General features: G+C 37.9%; 1 protein-coding gene across 2 annotated transcripts in view; it reads right to left on the bottom strand.

The window, feature by feature from the left end:
* The window catches only part of brinp1 (bone morphogenetic protein/retinoic acid inducible neural-specific 1), a 278,377-nt gene that overhangs the window by 58,741 nt on the left and 202,802 nt on the right, over positions 1-16,834 (bottom strand). For both annotated transcript variants that reach the window (XM_074690229.1, XM_074690227.1), the window contains exon 4: positions 13,786-13,955. In XM_074690229.1, coding sequence (XP_074546330.1) covers positions 13,786-13,955 — 170 coding nt within the window. The remainder of the gene's footprint in view (positions 1-13,785; positions 13,956-16,834) is intronic.

Raw genomic sequence — 16,834 nt, 5'->3', positions numbered from 1 at the left:
CAGGCTGAGACACCGATACACAGGCAAAAACAGACATTTAATACTGAGTGTATACAATTTTGAATTAGTATTCTGCTTCTGTGTAAGGTTTTTAAGTGATGCTGCGTGGGTGGTTTTTCATAATACATTAGTCAGAAGTCTTAGTGAATTTATTCAGTAAATTTAAACACAAAGAAACAGAATTGGCATTCATGAACCTTGACATTGAAAAGCTGTACTTATCTATTAGTCATTAAAACAGAATATGATGTTTTACATTCAACAACATAAAAGAAACCATTCTTTGAAAAAAATATATATTAAAAAATCTCCAGTTTTGAATCTTTTTAAGTACTTTGGTACTTAAGTGGTAAAAGAAAAATCATAATAGGGTACCTGCTGGTACAAGAATGTTTCAAGGTAGAGCTACTTTCACTCTGAGTGTGTGTGAGGAGCTTTCATTTAGTTTGGAGAGTCCTGTTCACAGATATGAGTTATCCAGCTATACAGAGGATGAATTATCTGACAGACTGTTGGTTAGAGACTTAAAGTTGTGCACAGGTTTTACGCTGCACTAACAGGTCTCAAAATATGAAGCTGATGCTGTTGTGTTGAAAGTTGCAATTCATCAAGCGTCCACTGGAGGCTCCCTGCAGAAGCACTATAAGAAATTTACGCAACTATTCAAGAATTGAATATGTTTATAGCCTGGTTCTAAAAACAGATATATAAGGGATAACACCTAATATCTAAAGCTGCGTTTCCACCAAGCAGTCTAGGTCGGTTCAGTACGGATTGGGACGGTTTGGTACAGTTAAGCCTGATCCCGTTTGCGTTTCCACAGCAAACTGTGCCCTCTTGTGGTGGGCGGCGTGTAAGCTGGATGCTGCAAGCCCCATCTGTTAAACAATAGCCTGACGCCGTAGCAGCTTATCCCTCTATTAAATCCAACAAAGAAGAAAAAAGCGACACAGTAAACAAAGAGAATAGATGGAAGACATGCAGCACTTCTTCCTCTTTGTGATTGGCATGTAGCTCTCTGCTATAAAGTGCAATCAAGCTTTGTTTCAGAGAAGTCTGTGTGCCCCCAGGAGAATTGCAGCCGCTGTCGGGGTAAGTGACGATTCTTTTGACCAATCAACGGTCTGCAGTGTTGTTGCTCCACCTTCCGAGAGCAGATCGTTCCAGTCTGGCACCCATACGGAAGGGTCCCAAAAAGTAGGCCGGCTCGTCTCGGTTTTTAGGGATCAGTCCCAGGATAAGTCAGTGGAAACGACACAAAATGCGCGCTGCACCGAGATGTACCAAACCGGTCTGCTCGGTGGAAACGCGGCTTAAATGTCTTTTCTCCTTTTTTCTTTATTTTATTTTCTGTAAACAAATAGTCCACTGCTGTCACTAGTATTGCTAGACAGCATCCAGCATGAAAGTATCCATGTTGCTTTGGCCACAAACAAGAGCTAATAGTTTTACCTCTCCTTACAGTCTGTTGTGTCAACAGGCAGAAGCAAAATTGGCCAGAACTCTTTTCTGTAGATCAATACAAAATAATTAGTTATCAGTTTGCCTTTGCTGTTGGTCATGTTAGTAAAAATTGATAACTTTCGTCAGGGGGTTCCACCTCACTGTCTTTTCACAGGGGAGTATTTCAAATACGGTGCATGGCAGTGAGTGACATCACTAAGATCACTTCCATGTTACACAGTCTATGCTATTATTTTAATGCTTTACATGCATGTGTTGTGTTATCCATGATACCTCTTGACCTTTCTGTATGTCTAATGTACCGCTCACTGTGCATCTTTCACTGTGACTCACTGGCTCTGCGTGTGACCAGTACTTTGTTGGATTCCAGCCTGGTGGCAGTTATGACAAAAATAAAAACAGCTATTTGATAGAAATATGTGGTTCAGTTAGTGGTCTGTTTTCTTTTGTAGTTCACAAAGAAGCATTAGGATTACATAACCCAATAATATGTTCTATGTTTACTTCAATTCCTGCCTCTGATGGATAATTATCACCACTGGAAAACTCTTCATTCTTAAAGAGCACAATCACATTTAAATGTATTCAGAAAATGATCAAGTAATTAAGAGTTTTCCCTTGCATTAACTTGTTCCATTTTATACCATCTGCATACATTTGCTTAATCATTGCTGGATATATGGATGAACTGTGTACTGAATCGTTAATATTATGATGATTTCATAGTGTGGGAAAACTATGAAATAAATTAAGATCAATCAACTCCAACATATATTTAAAATCCAAATGAAAGTAAATGCATGTGAGTCAATTTGGTTTATGCAAAATGCTGTAAACGATGAAGTGTGAGCGGGAACAAATGATGAGGGATATCTGATGAAAGAGATCATCATTTATAAATAATGAATGATGACTCCCTCACAGGCAAGAGCCTCCCAGAATAATGTTATTGGAACAAAGTAAACCTGACTTTGAATCTGCTTGCTTGCAGACAGGAAATGTCTAAAACATTTCTGCAGTATTGACACATGTTTTTCATCCTGATTGTAAGTTTGCACTCCAAAGCAGGTCTCCTAGCCGTGCTGAATCAATATTGGAGGAGCAAAGCCCTTGTTCCCTCGGTTTATAGATCCGTGCCTTCTGCTGGACTCTGCTTCCTCTGCACATTCTGATCACAGTCTGTCTGCTGGCAACGTGACTGGAGAACTACAATTTATGCTGCACTTATTTATAGTCCAGAGACATCAGGATGCAAGTTCAACCTTGTGTGATTTTTGATCAGACAATTCTAAATCATCCACCATGCTGTTTAAAACCAAGTCCAATTAAAGATGTATAAAAATGTGATTGTTTAAAATGATTGCTTCCATTTCATGAGGATTTCATGTCAGTTATATGTCTTTAATTATGAGAAATCAAACTTAAAATTTTAATGCCATCTGAGGAAAACCTGAGTATTAACATCAGCACTGAAAAAAACAAAATCATAGCGTTTGTCTTAGTTTTTATTCAAAATCATCTTATTAGAATTGAGTCCTATTCACCTGAAAAGTCCAGGAAACGTTTATTTAAAATGTTGACGACAAGTTTCTTGAAATAAAAATGTGGTTGAGTTAGGACATTTCTCTGGATTTGTCAGGTGAGTGTGGCTCTTATTAAGTCTAATTAGAAATTTTAACAGAAACAAGACTTAAGCACTTGCTTCTATTTTAGTATTTTTTGAATACAAGCTGTAACAGTGTAGGTGTTACATATTAATGTCTCTGCGCTTAACACTATGTTTTTCCATCTGCCTTGAATTATCTCACACAACAAATCCAGCCCAGGGAAATAATGACTCTTCTTTTGTGCAAGTCAAAACAGATCCTTGCTGCTTCGCATGTAATTTTATTCAATGCAAATGATAGTGTGGAGGTCAAGAGCCAGTCTCCTCCAGAGAAAATGGTACCCAGGACTCTTTCTTTTTCCCCAGCCTGTTAGAGAAAATGTCTGCTGCTTTTAAATGAAAAGAGGAGTGTTGGTGTGACTGGCGGTTACTGAAGCCTGCTCCAACTGTTTCTTTTCGAGGAAAATGTACATTTCTCAATGATGTCATCCGTGTTTGACCTACTACCTGTACTTTCACATTACTCACAGGCCTCCTGTCCTGTTTTTTCACATTCATCAACACCTTCACAGAAGAAGTCCTTGAGACTGCATCCCACAATGACATATTTTATTGCTTTATTTTTCATGCGTTTGGCTTCTGTAGAGTATTTTTGTTTGTTTGTTTGTTCATTATTATCATCATTAATATCATTATCATTATTATATTTTTTATTACTATTATTGTTATTGTTATTATTTTGTCCAAAATAAACTTTACTACTATTATATTACTGCTATCTTTTTTTTCTTCTAAAATGTAATGTTATAGAGGGGAATTTTTTATTTTTATTTTTTTTAATTCAAAACACTCTGTTCTTAAATTAGCACAAGTTCTGCAGAAGACCTGAGACCTGCTGAAATGACGAGGTCATCATATAAGGATCCCCTGACACAGAGCTCTACCCAAAACTCTGCTCTGGGCCTCCACAGGGCCAGCCAATCAAAGGGCATGGGGGTTTTGGAGTTGGGCACCCTGAGAAGACACCAGCATTTTCATACAAGGGTTTCAAATAACAATAGGGAGGAAAGTTGGGATTTTTTTTTCATGGATGTAAATTATGTAAAGTTACTCAGGGAGTACCAAAAAACAGTATCAAGCTTTTGGAAAAAAAAAATAAAAACAACCCCTCTTTAAATCATGTTTTTATATTGTCTTTTTGGACAAAATTTGTGACATGAATGAAATTTCTAATCCCTTTGTACTGATACAGTGCAAAAACTGAAATCTTATCAAGTGTTTTTGTCTTATTTTAATGTAAAATTTACTTATTGTACTTGATATATTTCCAACTGATCAGTCCAGAAAAATGTCTTGTTTTAAGTTATTTTGAGACAAATATATGGTCTGAATTGCATGTAACAAGTAAAAAAAACCCTCTATTTGCAATTTTTTTTCTTGTTACAAGAAATTTAGACCTCAATTTTGTGTTTAAATAACTTGAAACAAGGATTTTTTAGGACCGGTCAGGTGAATGTGGCCCATACTATGTCTAAAAAAACACTTTCTACTGAAAATAAGACAAAATCTTTGATAAAGTTTCATTTTTTTTCCAGTGCACAGTTCTCTTCGTTGTTCATCTCCTATAAAACTACATTTTTGTGTATATATAATGCAGCTCTTCTTAAAAATGGTTGATAAATGAAACCCATTGTACAAAAAGTACTTTTCAAACTCTTTTTCATTCTCACTCAACTGTGGTTACCCCATATTATTTGTGTACTCAGCCATGTTTGTTTCACCTGACAGGGCAAGCTTATTCGCTTTTATTTCATCTCCTTAAAGGCACAGGCACAGGCACAAGTCTCAAACAAGTCGTTACAGACTCTCAGAGACAAGAATATCTGATCAGTCAAAGACAAGCAATCTGGCGTGTCTACAATCCCATTAACCAGCTCACAAACTCGCTCAATCACCAATCCATTCCTCACCATTTTCCACATTTAGACAGAGCCTCACCTCTCGACATACGCTACAGGTCTATCAGCCTCGATCAGCAGAGCAGACATGAAGTCCAGCCAGCTTTGCAGTAACTTTAGTGTGTGTGTGTGTGTGTGTGTGTGTGTGTGTGTGTGTGTGTGTGTGTGTGTGTGTGTGTGTGTGTGTGTGTGTGTGTGTGTGTTTGTGTGTGTGTGGACTTTCCACACCACCTGCCTTCCTTTCCTGAGAAACTGACTCAGCAGCCTCTGTCAGGTCTGCTTAATTTTGTCGTGCTTGACTTCCTGCTACCTAGAGTCTCATCTGCCAGAGCCCCTTAATCCACTTGTCACTCACCACAACAAAAAGCGAGGGAAGGTGCTCTTTGAATGGAGACAGAGGTGCAGCATTGGTGAGTGTGGAGAAAGTTGGATTGGAAGGGGTTTTATGCAGGTGTGCAGGCACAGGTTCAGCAGCTGAGGGAGTTTCAGACTAATGGGAAAGTTCTGAACTATTCCAGCACTGCATGAAGGAGAGGATAAAAAGTCCTACTAAAAACACAAAATCTTATCTGTCAGAGAACTTTATTTTGTATTAAACAACGTGAAAGTTTGTTCTGGATCCCTGCAGTCTAATTTGCCTCCAGAATTCCTTCACTTTCTCTGCATTGCAAAGTTCAGTCAGACCACCCACGATAACCAAGCAGTTTGATCTGCATTGATGTTTATCTCCTCATTTTTCAACACCCTGGTGCATTACTGAGTTAAGCCAGCCACAGAGGGGTTCTGTATTTTCACTTGTGTTTAATAATGTGTCTTTTTTAATCAGTAGAACTTGTAAAAACACTTCCTGTAATGGTCAGACGGCAGAATCCAGGCGAATGAATTATAAATGGTAAAACAGTGAATATGCAGCTATGAATGAATAATTTTACCTATTTATCTTAGATTCTGATGAGACTGCTGGAGTTCAGAATTCACTTTCAAATGGTGATTTAAAGCTGTTAAATGCTGAACAGCATAAAAACCTCCATGAAATAAAAGTGTATTATTTGTAAGTGGATGTCAACATTTTAATTCCATCAAACCAAGGGCCTGATTCTAAAAAATATGACACTGCTTTTGCTCTGGTTGAACCTGTTCAAATAGAAAAATTCTTACTGAATATCCTTAAGGTTGCATAATTACTCCTTTATTAAGAAACCATACCAAAAATGGTAAATAATCGTCCATCTCACATCACATCAAACAGGAGTTATATAAACAGGTAATTTTTTCTCCAAGTAAAGAAAGGAGGACGGTGTGTGGCAAATAGTAAAGGCTGGGAGTCAAACAAGCAGCAGCTGTAACAATCTGTGTTTCAACCAGAGGAACTTCACCCTGGAACTACCTATCGTCAGAACCAGGATCTAAATTTAGTTTTGGGTTATAAATGTTTTTTTTTTTCTCATCCAGTCCACTATAACATCGCACAAAGCTGTGATTAACTTTATTTAATAACTCTTAAACAATCCTGATGGTGTGAATGTGTCTCTGTCACCTCCCGGTGTTACAGTTTTTAGAGTGACCCTGTGAACTGGAGACCTTTAGCTGAACGTGTGAGTGGATATCCAGTTTACAACAGCTATTGCACAAAGAAGAAGTCTTTGTGACTGCATCCCAGTTTAGTTTTATATATGCATCAAAATATCCTCATCAAATAAGTATTTAGTGATGACCTCAAGCTGTTTGAGAAGAATACATCCTGCTAAAACTTGTCGACGAGCTTGTTTCTTTCAACTAAAATTACTGATCTCATGCTGTCTTCATGTTTTAGACTACAGGGTGGTCCGGTGTTCTATCGGCCGTGTAGGGCTTTTTGAAATGGCTTCAATGGGTGACTGCATTGTCACTTGTGCTTGTCCCCTTTAAGTGTCAACAAATCTGCAGTACGATAAAGCATGATGAAAACCAGCACAGGCTGAAAATCCTACATGGTACCAGGTTAAATGCAATGCTACTCATAAAGGTGTTGGGTTGTCTTCTTCTACGGTGTAAATTTGGCTGAATGGCCATTTATGTTGTCTTACTGCCTTCTACTGGTCAGATAGTGTGTTCCATTCACCTTGTTCTTATTTCATTTTTTTTTTCATTTTCCTATTTTGTATCATCTGGTCTTCAGTCCCTGTCAAAACCCAGGAACAATAAGTTGTTCTTGGGAACAGGAATTAACAGGAATTTAAAGTTCCTGAACCATCTGGTCAAAATACAGCTCATAGCTACAGCCTCTGTATAAAGCAGAAAAGCCAGGCTAACAGCGCGCAAAAACAGATATTTAATTGGGAATCAAGACTGCACTGAATCTATCATCCTAATTTATAAACCATCAGCTGCTGGTAGATAAAGATATACCCTTCAGGGAGACATCTTGTTGAGTTTCTTGAGTAGCTTTGTTATCAGTTTGGCTACCAACTGGTGAAACAAGAATGTCTGAGGTGTTCAGAAAATACTTTTATTGTCAAGACTAGGCTTCTTTGTTAAATCCCTATGGGAAATCTCATCTTCTCTTCTTCAAGAATCCTTTAATTTTTTTTTTCCACAGGCCCAAATGTTCATGGATTCATACTGTAAAAAACATGATACTGTGTAAAACTTGTCCTCCCATCTTTAAGGAACTCTTAAAATTTCCTTGCTAGCTAGATGAGTGATGGTCATTTACAGGGCAATTGTCATATGGGAGTGCCGGCTCTCCAATGGGGTTCTAAAAAGCAGATTCTATTCTTTTTGCTCTCCTCACTGAGTCTTAAGTGCCAGAGTTAATACACTAGACAATACGACTGTGGAGTAACAAATTGTCAACAGAATTCTTCCAACAGCATCTACAGATTCTCCATTCTTATGTTCCTGTAATATGCAAAAAGAGATTGCAGATTACCAAGCCAACAATAATTTGATTGGTGCAACTTTTTAGAAAATGTGACCTGTTCACGTCCAGACATCAACTCTTAATTTGTCTCTTTGTTTGTGTAATCAACAAATCAAGTGATGTCAAGTGATGACATCAAATAGTAAATAAAAACCTCCTGCATCATCCTGTCTAATTCAGTTTGCGTGTGATGGGGAGTGACTCGGGTGTCTCTCTGGTTGGCTGTTTCACTTTTGCTATTTTCTACAGCACTGCCCGCGCCAGCTTCACCAACTCACATCATCTAAAAAAGAAAGTGGCCCCTGAGCCTTAATTGCAAAGTCTCACAATTTTAAAGTCAGTCCGGAGCATGAAAGTTCAGATGGTTTTCATTGATATTTGTTGGATGTGCTGCGGCGCTGCAGGATGAAAGTTTCCTCTACCAATCGGGTGACATTCCAATTTCTCTGGGGTGCAGACTATTTTCAGATCTGCAATCTGCTTTCTGCTAAAAATTGGCTGTTTGCAGACCCATGGAAAACCAGACAAGTCTGAATAATTATGATCACCTGGGCTTGAAATTAACAGCAGCTTGTCAGAATATTTGGCTGTGGCAGGTAACACAAATCCATCTGCAGCTTTGTTGACGTTTTTGGAATCTGTGTCCTTTAAAAACAGAAATGCTTGCGGGAAAAGTAGTGAGGCTTCCAAAGTGAGCGCTTTAATGAGTTTTCCCCCAACTTCTTGGCTCGCAATACATATTTTTACATCCTGCACTACAACTTTATTGTCCATTATTATGACATATTTATAGAACTGGTCGTGATAGGAGCAGATATGGTGTTCTTATTGCACATGCTGGGGGTAGATTTGACGACAACACAGGCTTAAAGACGCTGTTATCAGTGAGTTCTTTTGTGAAAGTTTATGAAAGTGATACAGATGAACAAAACACCATAAGTCATCAGGTTTAACACGTCTATCTCAGACCAGCTGTGTATTAGCTCCGTGACAGCTGCAGTGCTAGACGGTTCACACCAGGTGAGTTACAGCTGTCAGCGCTGCCTCCCTGGATAAGTTTTCACAAAACAAGGCCATAAACTATGTCTTGTTACAACTTCTTGGCTTTAGATGTGTCATAAAGATTGGTTATAGGAAGAAGCAGTGAGTTATTTAAGGCCAGCGACTAGGTGGTGGGGGAACACTGAAAGGGGGGTTGCAAAATGCTTACCAAAATCAAAATAAGACAATTGCATTATTCATCATTTATTATAAAAACATGAAAATAGGAGGCTTTTTGTTTTTGTAGGTTTTTGGATTGCCTATTATTGTAATCACAGCACAGTGTCCCCTCTACCCTGGGGGTTGCCAGGTGAAAAACATGGTCCACGACACATCATACTCATTTAGCAGGCTGTTTGCCATACCAGGGGTATGAGGTTGAGCTGTTAGCAAACTCTCATATCTAAATTAATAACCAGTCCTTAATCTAGATAAAATTCACAGTACAAAGAGAGAGATGAAAAGAGCAAGGCAAAAACAGAGAGATGAACACAAAGAGAGCTTGCACTTGGAGAAACGTTTATCTGAATATCAAAATGTAAATAAAGCCTATACAATTGAAGACTAACTTTTCTTGTACACTGGGTGCTTTGCAGATGTGGATGGGTTGGTTATTATTTTATTTAAGTAAAAAATTTACACTAGGAGGCCATGCAACTGTATGCTGAGGGATGGACAGAAGAGAGGACAGAATGAGAAAGAGGTTACAATTAAACAAATGTCACCTGTAACTGACACTATTCTGTCATCAACATAGAGTACCTTTCATCAACAGCTGGTACGCAGGAAAGCAGGTAAGTAAAATAAAAATGATGTGTTTTCAAAACATAAAGTTAGTGTTGCTATATTTTATATTTCATGCAGAGGACCTCAGTTACTGCCTTTGTTGGGTTAAGAATATGTGTTTTGCTGATCAAACAAGCTACCTTCAATCCACAAGTATTTGGTGCATGACTCGTGTTTGTCTTGTCTATGATATTTTCTTGACACTTAGGCTGCAAAGTCTGGTGTAAAAATATGAAACCAAACCAAAATGGAACATTTTTTAGTCCTTAAAACCCATCAGGGCCATCCATTTAACAAGCACTCTTTTAAGTACTTTTACCTTAACCATTTTGGTTTACAAGAAAATTTAAATGGCTTGTAAATCCCTCATGACCTTCCATACCAAGCTCGCCAGAGCATATTTTCATATTTTTACATTCCGTAGTGTTATTTTTTGCATACAACTTTTTCTATACAACAACACAACCCTTATATCCCAAACTTAAACACAAAGTGCAGACTTACACCCAAAATGAGTAAATAAATTGCTTAAAAAAAAAAAAAACTGCGATAAACCATAAAATACGCTTTACACATATTTTTCTTAATTCAGAAATGTCCAATTGTTTGCTTCAAAAACATAAAAAACAAACAAACAAAAAAACATGATAACATGTATTCAACGTAAGAAGAGATAGAAAAAAACACTAACTGGGTCATATTTTTTTAGTTGTCTAAACTAGATTTCTAAAACACATTAGTGGAAGGAAACATTTTTTTAAAAATTGAAAACACAAAAACACAGTATGAATGTAAAGCTCTCCAGATTTTATATGCATTTTTTGGTTCCAAATTTACTGCCAATCAGTGCCGGGCCTACGCTGAGGTTAAAAGTCAGGCTTGATTGTGGGCACTGCATAAAAAGCCACGCACAACAATGTTTCAACCACAGGCAACAGCTGGTGCAAGCTGTTCCCATTTCACAAGAGCTTCACAAGCTTAAGTTATGCTGAAACAAAAGGGGCAAAAGCAAACACTAATAGCATTTCAAGAATGGCTTCAAACAACGATGGGCTTCAAAACTTAATATCAGAAACAAATAAGTGACATCACAGACACTTTATGCATATGTTACACAGTCTATGGTCTAACTACAGCTGTAAGAGGGCTCGATTCTTTTTAAAGGCACTTCAAAATGAGAATCAAGTCACCGTTCAGCGAACTCATACCAAGCTTGAAAATACACATCGGTGTGAAGTAAGATCAGTCAATCAGATTTACATTTATATCATGAGGATTTTAAATGCTGAAAATGAATCGAGATTGAGACTCAGTTTGTTTCATAAGTCTGTTGTTTGAGTTTCAAAACTAATCCTCCATCTAATCCAGCCTCCATCTTCATCTTCATCTGTGACGCAAATGAACATTTGGCCTAATTACTGGATCACAGTCACATGGGAGGGGGGATTCCAAAAAACTCTGGCCTATTTGATTCAAGTTGATGTTATTTATATTTTACAATCACTCTCCCTTGCCTCCCTTCAGTCCCACTGGGTGAACATTTGCTCAAGTCTTTTTACCACACTTTTTTTCTCAAAAAGCTAAACCAGAAAAAAGAGACTGCTTTGTGAAAAAGCCAAAAAGGTAGTCCACAAGCTCACTTCAGTCTAGTACATGACCTGTTTCAGGTTACTATTGCTCATGGGTAATTTATTCTTCTGCCACATGACCCTGCCATGTGATGTACTCACACACACATAGAGAATGTGTTTTCTGACTCACAGACTTTTCTGTTTGTTGTTCTTCATAATCCAACTCTTCTTTCTAATCCTCCCCAGATGTCACAATATTAAATCAAACATCCTTATCGGTGGAACTCTACCTTAAATGTAATTTCCTTTGCAAATAAAAAGCCATTGAAGTCGTCAGTGTATGATGTTTATCTGGAAAAATGTTTGGTGTGGCGGAGATTAAATTATACTGATGTTTTCATAACACTGATAAGGCTTGCTTCAGAGGATACTCCAAAAACTGTTTGTTGTTTGGTCTCTTGGGCTTTCTTTGGCTTATCAGGGTAAAGAAAAGGGGAAACAAAGATGTAAATTCTTAAAACTTCTGGTAGAACAAATCTTTGCAAACATTCTAACTGGGATATTTATGGTCATATTCACATACCATATTTTATATACATACATTAGAACTGAATTTCAGTCAGTTTTTGAAATATTATTAGTGAAGATTTTCTAAACCTTTGCGATTTGTTTGATTCCTTACCATGTTTTGTCTATAATCTATTAGCCTGTCTCTTTATTTGTCTGTTTGTACAGCTACACAACTATCCCTTAAAGCTTGCATGTCCTGCCCCTAATGCATATCCACCAGTAGTAAAGATGACAGCTGCTGTTTTCCAACTGTGGTGTGAAACTAGAGAGACAGTTAGCCATGTTCAGGCAAGCTCAAGCAGTACCATATACACTGTAACCATTGCTCCTAGGATCTGTTCACCAAATTTCCCATAAAGCTCAGTGTCTAACAACTTTGTCAACATTTAAATGTTCAAATTAAATCATTTTCAGATGCTGGAGTTTCTTCATCACTTGCAAAGTCAGACAGCTCAAAAAGGTAAGTATTAGACTTGACGCTCTTCTTTGCCTTCTTGTGTTTTGACTGTTGCCTTGGTGTAGTTTGATTGATATGTCAACTAAATGTTTTCTCACAGTAGTGGATGGTAGTTTTCACTAAGGTGTTTATTGATGCTTACAACACAAAACCTCAGAAATAAGTAAGCAGACCTGAGTAGTCAGTCACAAAAATCTTAATAGGCTTAATGTAAGCCCAAAATACCTCATACATCCAGAATAATGTCTTTTTTCAAGATTCTATAAGCTAAAAATTAAGCCTGAATTGCATGTAATGAGTAAAACAAACAGCAAGTGATTGACTGACCAAGTTTCTCAAGATTTTTTTTATGATTATTCCATTGGCTCATTTTATTCCTCTTATACCGTGTAACTGTCAAGTCTAATCTTTGGCTCATATTATCTTGAAATAGGATATTTCTTTTCTGGCTGTACACACATTTACATTGTAGAAACCTGAAATCTTATCAAGTGTTTTTGACTTTTTTTCAGTAGAACAATGTCCTTTTAGACTTTACTTAAGCCACAGTCACCTGACCAGTCCAGAAAAATGTCTTGTTTCTAGTTATTTAAAGACAAAAATGAGGTCTGAGGTCTTGTAACAAGTTGAAAAAATCTGCCAATGGAACAAGAGAAAAGTTACACATTTTAAGACATTATTCCAGTGTTCAAGCAAATTTCCCGGTAAATTTTTCTTGTTCTATTGGCAGATATTTTTACTTGTTACAAGCAATTCAGACCTCATTTTGACTTTAAACAACTTGAATTAAGACATATTTCTGGTCTGGTCAGTTGAATGTGGCTCATATTGAGTATAATAAGACAATTTTTCTTAAAATAAGAAAGAAACCCTTGATAAGATTTCATTTTTTTGCCGTGACATACTTACTTACAGTTGTTCCTATAAGAAATATGTTTCCAAAAACTGGAAAAAAGAACCATTTTTCGTTTTGAGGTTTTGCAGTGTAATTGAACCCTTGACTGGCTTTCATTATGGATTTTTAGGTCACATTCCCATATGGTTAAAACCATTCAGACTTTGAGAAGCTGTAGTTATCTTTATTCTGTTATCGCTGTGAAACCCCTTGGAGTGTCGGCGCTCCCATTTTACAGGTGCTCTTTAAATTACTGTAACTTCCTCAACCAACCGGAGGAGTGATTCAATTCAAAAAGCTTTTTTAAGAAGACAAGCTTTACAGCAACATCTGGGGTATTACCTGACTGAGAAGTAATCTATGTGCAACAACTTTCCACTCACAGGCAACAACTGATGCAAGCTGTTGTCATTATTGTAACTCTTCAACCTCTTGGGCTTGTGAACAGTATGAATTACTCTGTGTCACCCCTCTTTGCCAAACAAACCGTGCTCACTTATGCCAAAACAAATATGTATCTATCTTCTGTACCAACCTTGATGGCATTTGTGGAGATTTGGATCTCATGCAGCTTCCTCATGGTCCCGTCACGGTCGATGAAGTAGGACGAGGCCAGCTGATGAAGAGCCTCCACATTTTGAGTAGCGTTGGCAAGCTTCCTGTCCAGCTTGTTTTTGGCCAGGTACATCGTCAGAGCCTCCTCTCCTACGGGTGACACAAGAGAATGAGAGAATGAGGTACGATTAAAGTCATACAAACTTGGACGGAATATTGAAGAGGTGAAATGAACAATGAATAATGAATAACATAAGTGTGCTTTGGGAATAACTCGGGAAACGTCCAAATGAGCTTCCAGTATCTCCTCAGTCAGATGAGCTCTTAAAAGTAGAGATAAGTCAGAGGTCTAAATACCAAGGCAAGCAGTTTCAGCTCTTGAAACCGGATGCCCCAGTTTTCCAAGAACACATTCTGTATTTCCTGCTTTATCCCCAGCTGGCACCATCCCCAGAATTGTCCTCGGATTTACCCCTATTGGGATAGCATTATTTCCATGAGAGGTCTACTGATATAGGATTCTTCCCTCCCATAAACCACAGGATTTTTATCCTGTGCTGAACAAATATATCACGTCCGGTATCTCCTTTTCCCCCCGCTACTTTCTGGAAGAAAAGAAAAATTGAATACAAACATGTAGATATGAAATAACAGTTCAGATTGCAGGGGTTTAATTAGTGCCAGGAACATCAGGAAATAAGCTGCTGCAGCTGCTTTTATTACTATGCAGATCCTCCTGAGGAAGATTGTACCTGCTAATCTGTGCCGTGGTTGCCTGGCAGGTTCCACGATTACCAGAATCCTACTGATATTTTTAGTGTATTCACTCATGTTCATGGTTAAATCAAGTGACAGGCCCCATGTGACCCTACTTCTGCCTGGAGAAGGCATACGCTATTTCATCCTAACCTTTCTCATTTTCAGCACAGACAGGGTTCATTTGGTGTCCTTTAATCTTATCAACAGTGGCATCAGACCTCAGAAGGATCCTTTTCACCGAGTCTGTCTGCATCACATTAAGCTGACAGGTATTACAGGAGGTTAAATGATGCTGTATGGAGTTAGGGATAGATAGCAGTTTGTACACTGGAATTACAAAGCAACTCCTGCTCATGGCTTAACATGCCACAACCAGCCATGCCACATTCAAAGTCATTTAAATCACCTATCTTTCCCATTTTGATGCTTTTTGAATGACAGCAGGTTGTCTTGGTCATGTCTACATGTCTAAATGCACTGAGTTGCTGCCATGTGATTGGCTGATTAGACGTTTGCGTTCACAAGCAGTGGAACAGGTGTACCTAATTGAATGGCAGCTAAATGTAAATAAGTTGTGGCTTTAATCATTGGTTATAAATTTGGAAAAACTTGTAGCATATACTTTATAGGAAAACCACCTCCTGCTTGACAACCACACATGCAAGTTTGAGGGCTTGGCTTTGCTAAGCTGTTTAAGGACCGTATTAAAACATCAACCTTCTAGCTTGCTCCCAAATGTAGGGTAGATAAGGTGTAAAAAATATATTATTTTAAATATTAAGATCAAAATGAAGGGAATTTTTAGGCTTACTGGCTAGAAGAAAAAGAAAACTTGTTCCTATCTGACATCTTAAGGATGTGACACTTTCGTAAGGATAGATCGCATCATGCAGATTGGAGTCTTGGCGAAAACCATAGGCTGTGTAATAGTTAGAAGTAGTGTCTGTGACATCACCCATCTGTTTCTGATGCAGAGTTTTGAAAGCCATTGTCAACAGAGGTCATATTGGAAATGCTGGACTCAACTGAGCTATGTTCAATTTTGGACGAGGTAAAGATGTGGGACTTAAGCCTCTTTGCTGTGAAAAACTTGCAAGTGAAATAACAATTTATAACAGTTCAGCCTTTGCTCCGTGTGTATAGAAGATAATTAGTTTTGAAATTTAAAACTTGCAGAGAAATTCTTCAACACTGATGGTCTCTTCTAGCTTCCCACTGCAATTTGAGATGGATCGGATGTATGCCCAAAGACACATCACGTAAGGTTCCTTGAAATGGACAAAATACAAAACTTCTCAATACTTAGTGAAGAATAAAAGGAAGTAAAATGGTTCATTATATGGCTCAAAGCTACAGGACAACTTGAACATAGATGTCTTCAGAATGTGGCTCTTATCATTTGTATTAAGTTTGGGACAAGTTCTAGCACATACTGAGCAACTTCCTGTTTTTAAAGGAACATGCAAGTTCAATGGCTTGCCATGGTCATGCTGTTTGAGAATTGAACAATTGCAAAGAAACTCTTCTTTAAAGGTCTCTTCAAGCTTTCCACTAAATTTGAAGAGGAACAAATGTCTGTCCAAATACAAGTAAGATCGTTGAGGAGTAGTGGTGCCTTGAAATGGGCAGAAAATGCACTATTATTGAGCCACTAATTCAAAATGATTGAAAGGATGAGACTCTTTGCAACTTTTTTTTGTAGATCTCAGCATTGTGCATACAGTGAATCTAATCAATTTCATGCCATACATCTGAGATGTAACCAAAAGATGGGAGCTACAACCAAAGGGCTTTGACAAGCCCATTTGCAACACTCATTCTTGAGTCTCAAATCAGATCACAACAGATCTCATCTCATCTGAAGAATTCACTTGGAGTCTTACTTGCATAACTATTTACCAGGATTAAGGATTTCCCAAGATTAAGCCAACTTGTATCCTTCAGAGCTGTCATTGTTGATGTTGTTGACTTCATCTCGTAGATATTTCTAATGTGGGCCTATAATCCCTCCAATTTGCTGAAATGAAGAGGTAGATTTCCCACCTTAAGTGTAATGTGAATTTGAATCACTGCTCTGAATATAAAACTGGTTATGCCAACAAAGAGTCTCTAATCTCTCCCTCTAAACCGAAAAAGCCTCTCCCTGTGCTCCGTACTGTATGTACTGTACATCAAGTTGAAATGTCTACAGGGAAAATGTGGAGGATTGTATTTAAACGGCACCACTGACCTTTCAGTCAGAGTCTGAATACCACAAAAGAGAGGAATGT

Source organism: Halichoeres trimaculatus, unplaced genomic scaffold, assembly GCF_033239565.1.
Source record: "Halichoeres trimaculatus isolate MK-OKI-2021-1 unplaced genomic scaffold, fHalTri1.1 fHalTri1_scaffold_16, whole genome shotgun sequence".
Taxonomy (NCBI): Eukaryota; Metazoa; Chordata; class Actinopteri; order Labriformes; family Labridae; genus Halichoeres; species Halichoeres trimaculatus.
Note: the sequence above shows the minus strand (reverse complement) of the source record. Positions and strands in the feature narration are given on the sequence as shown.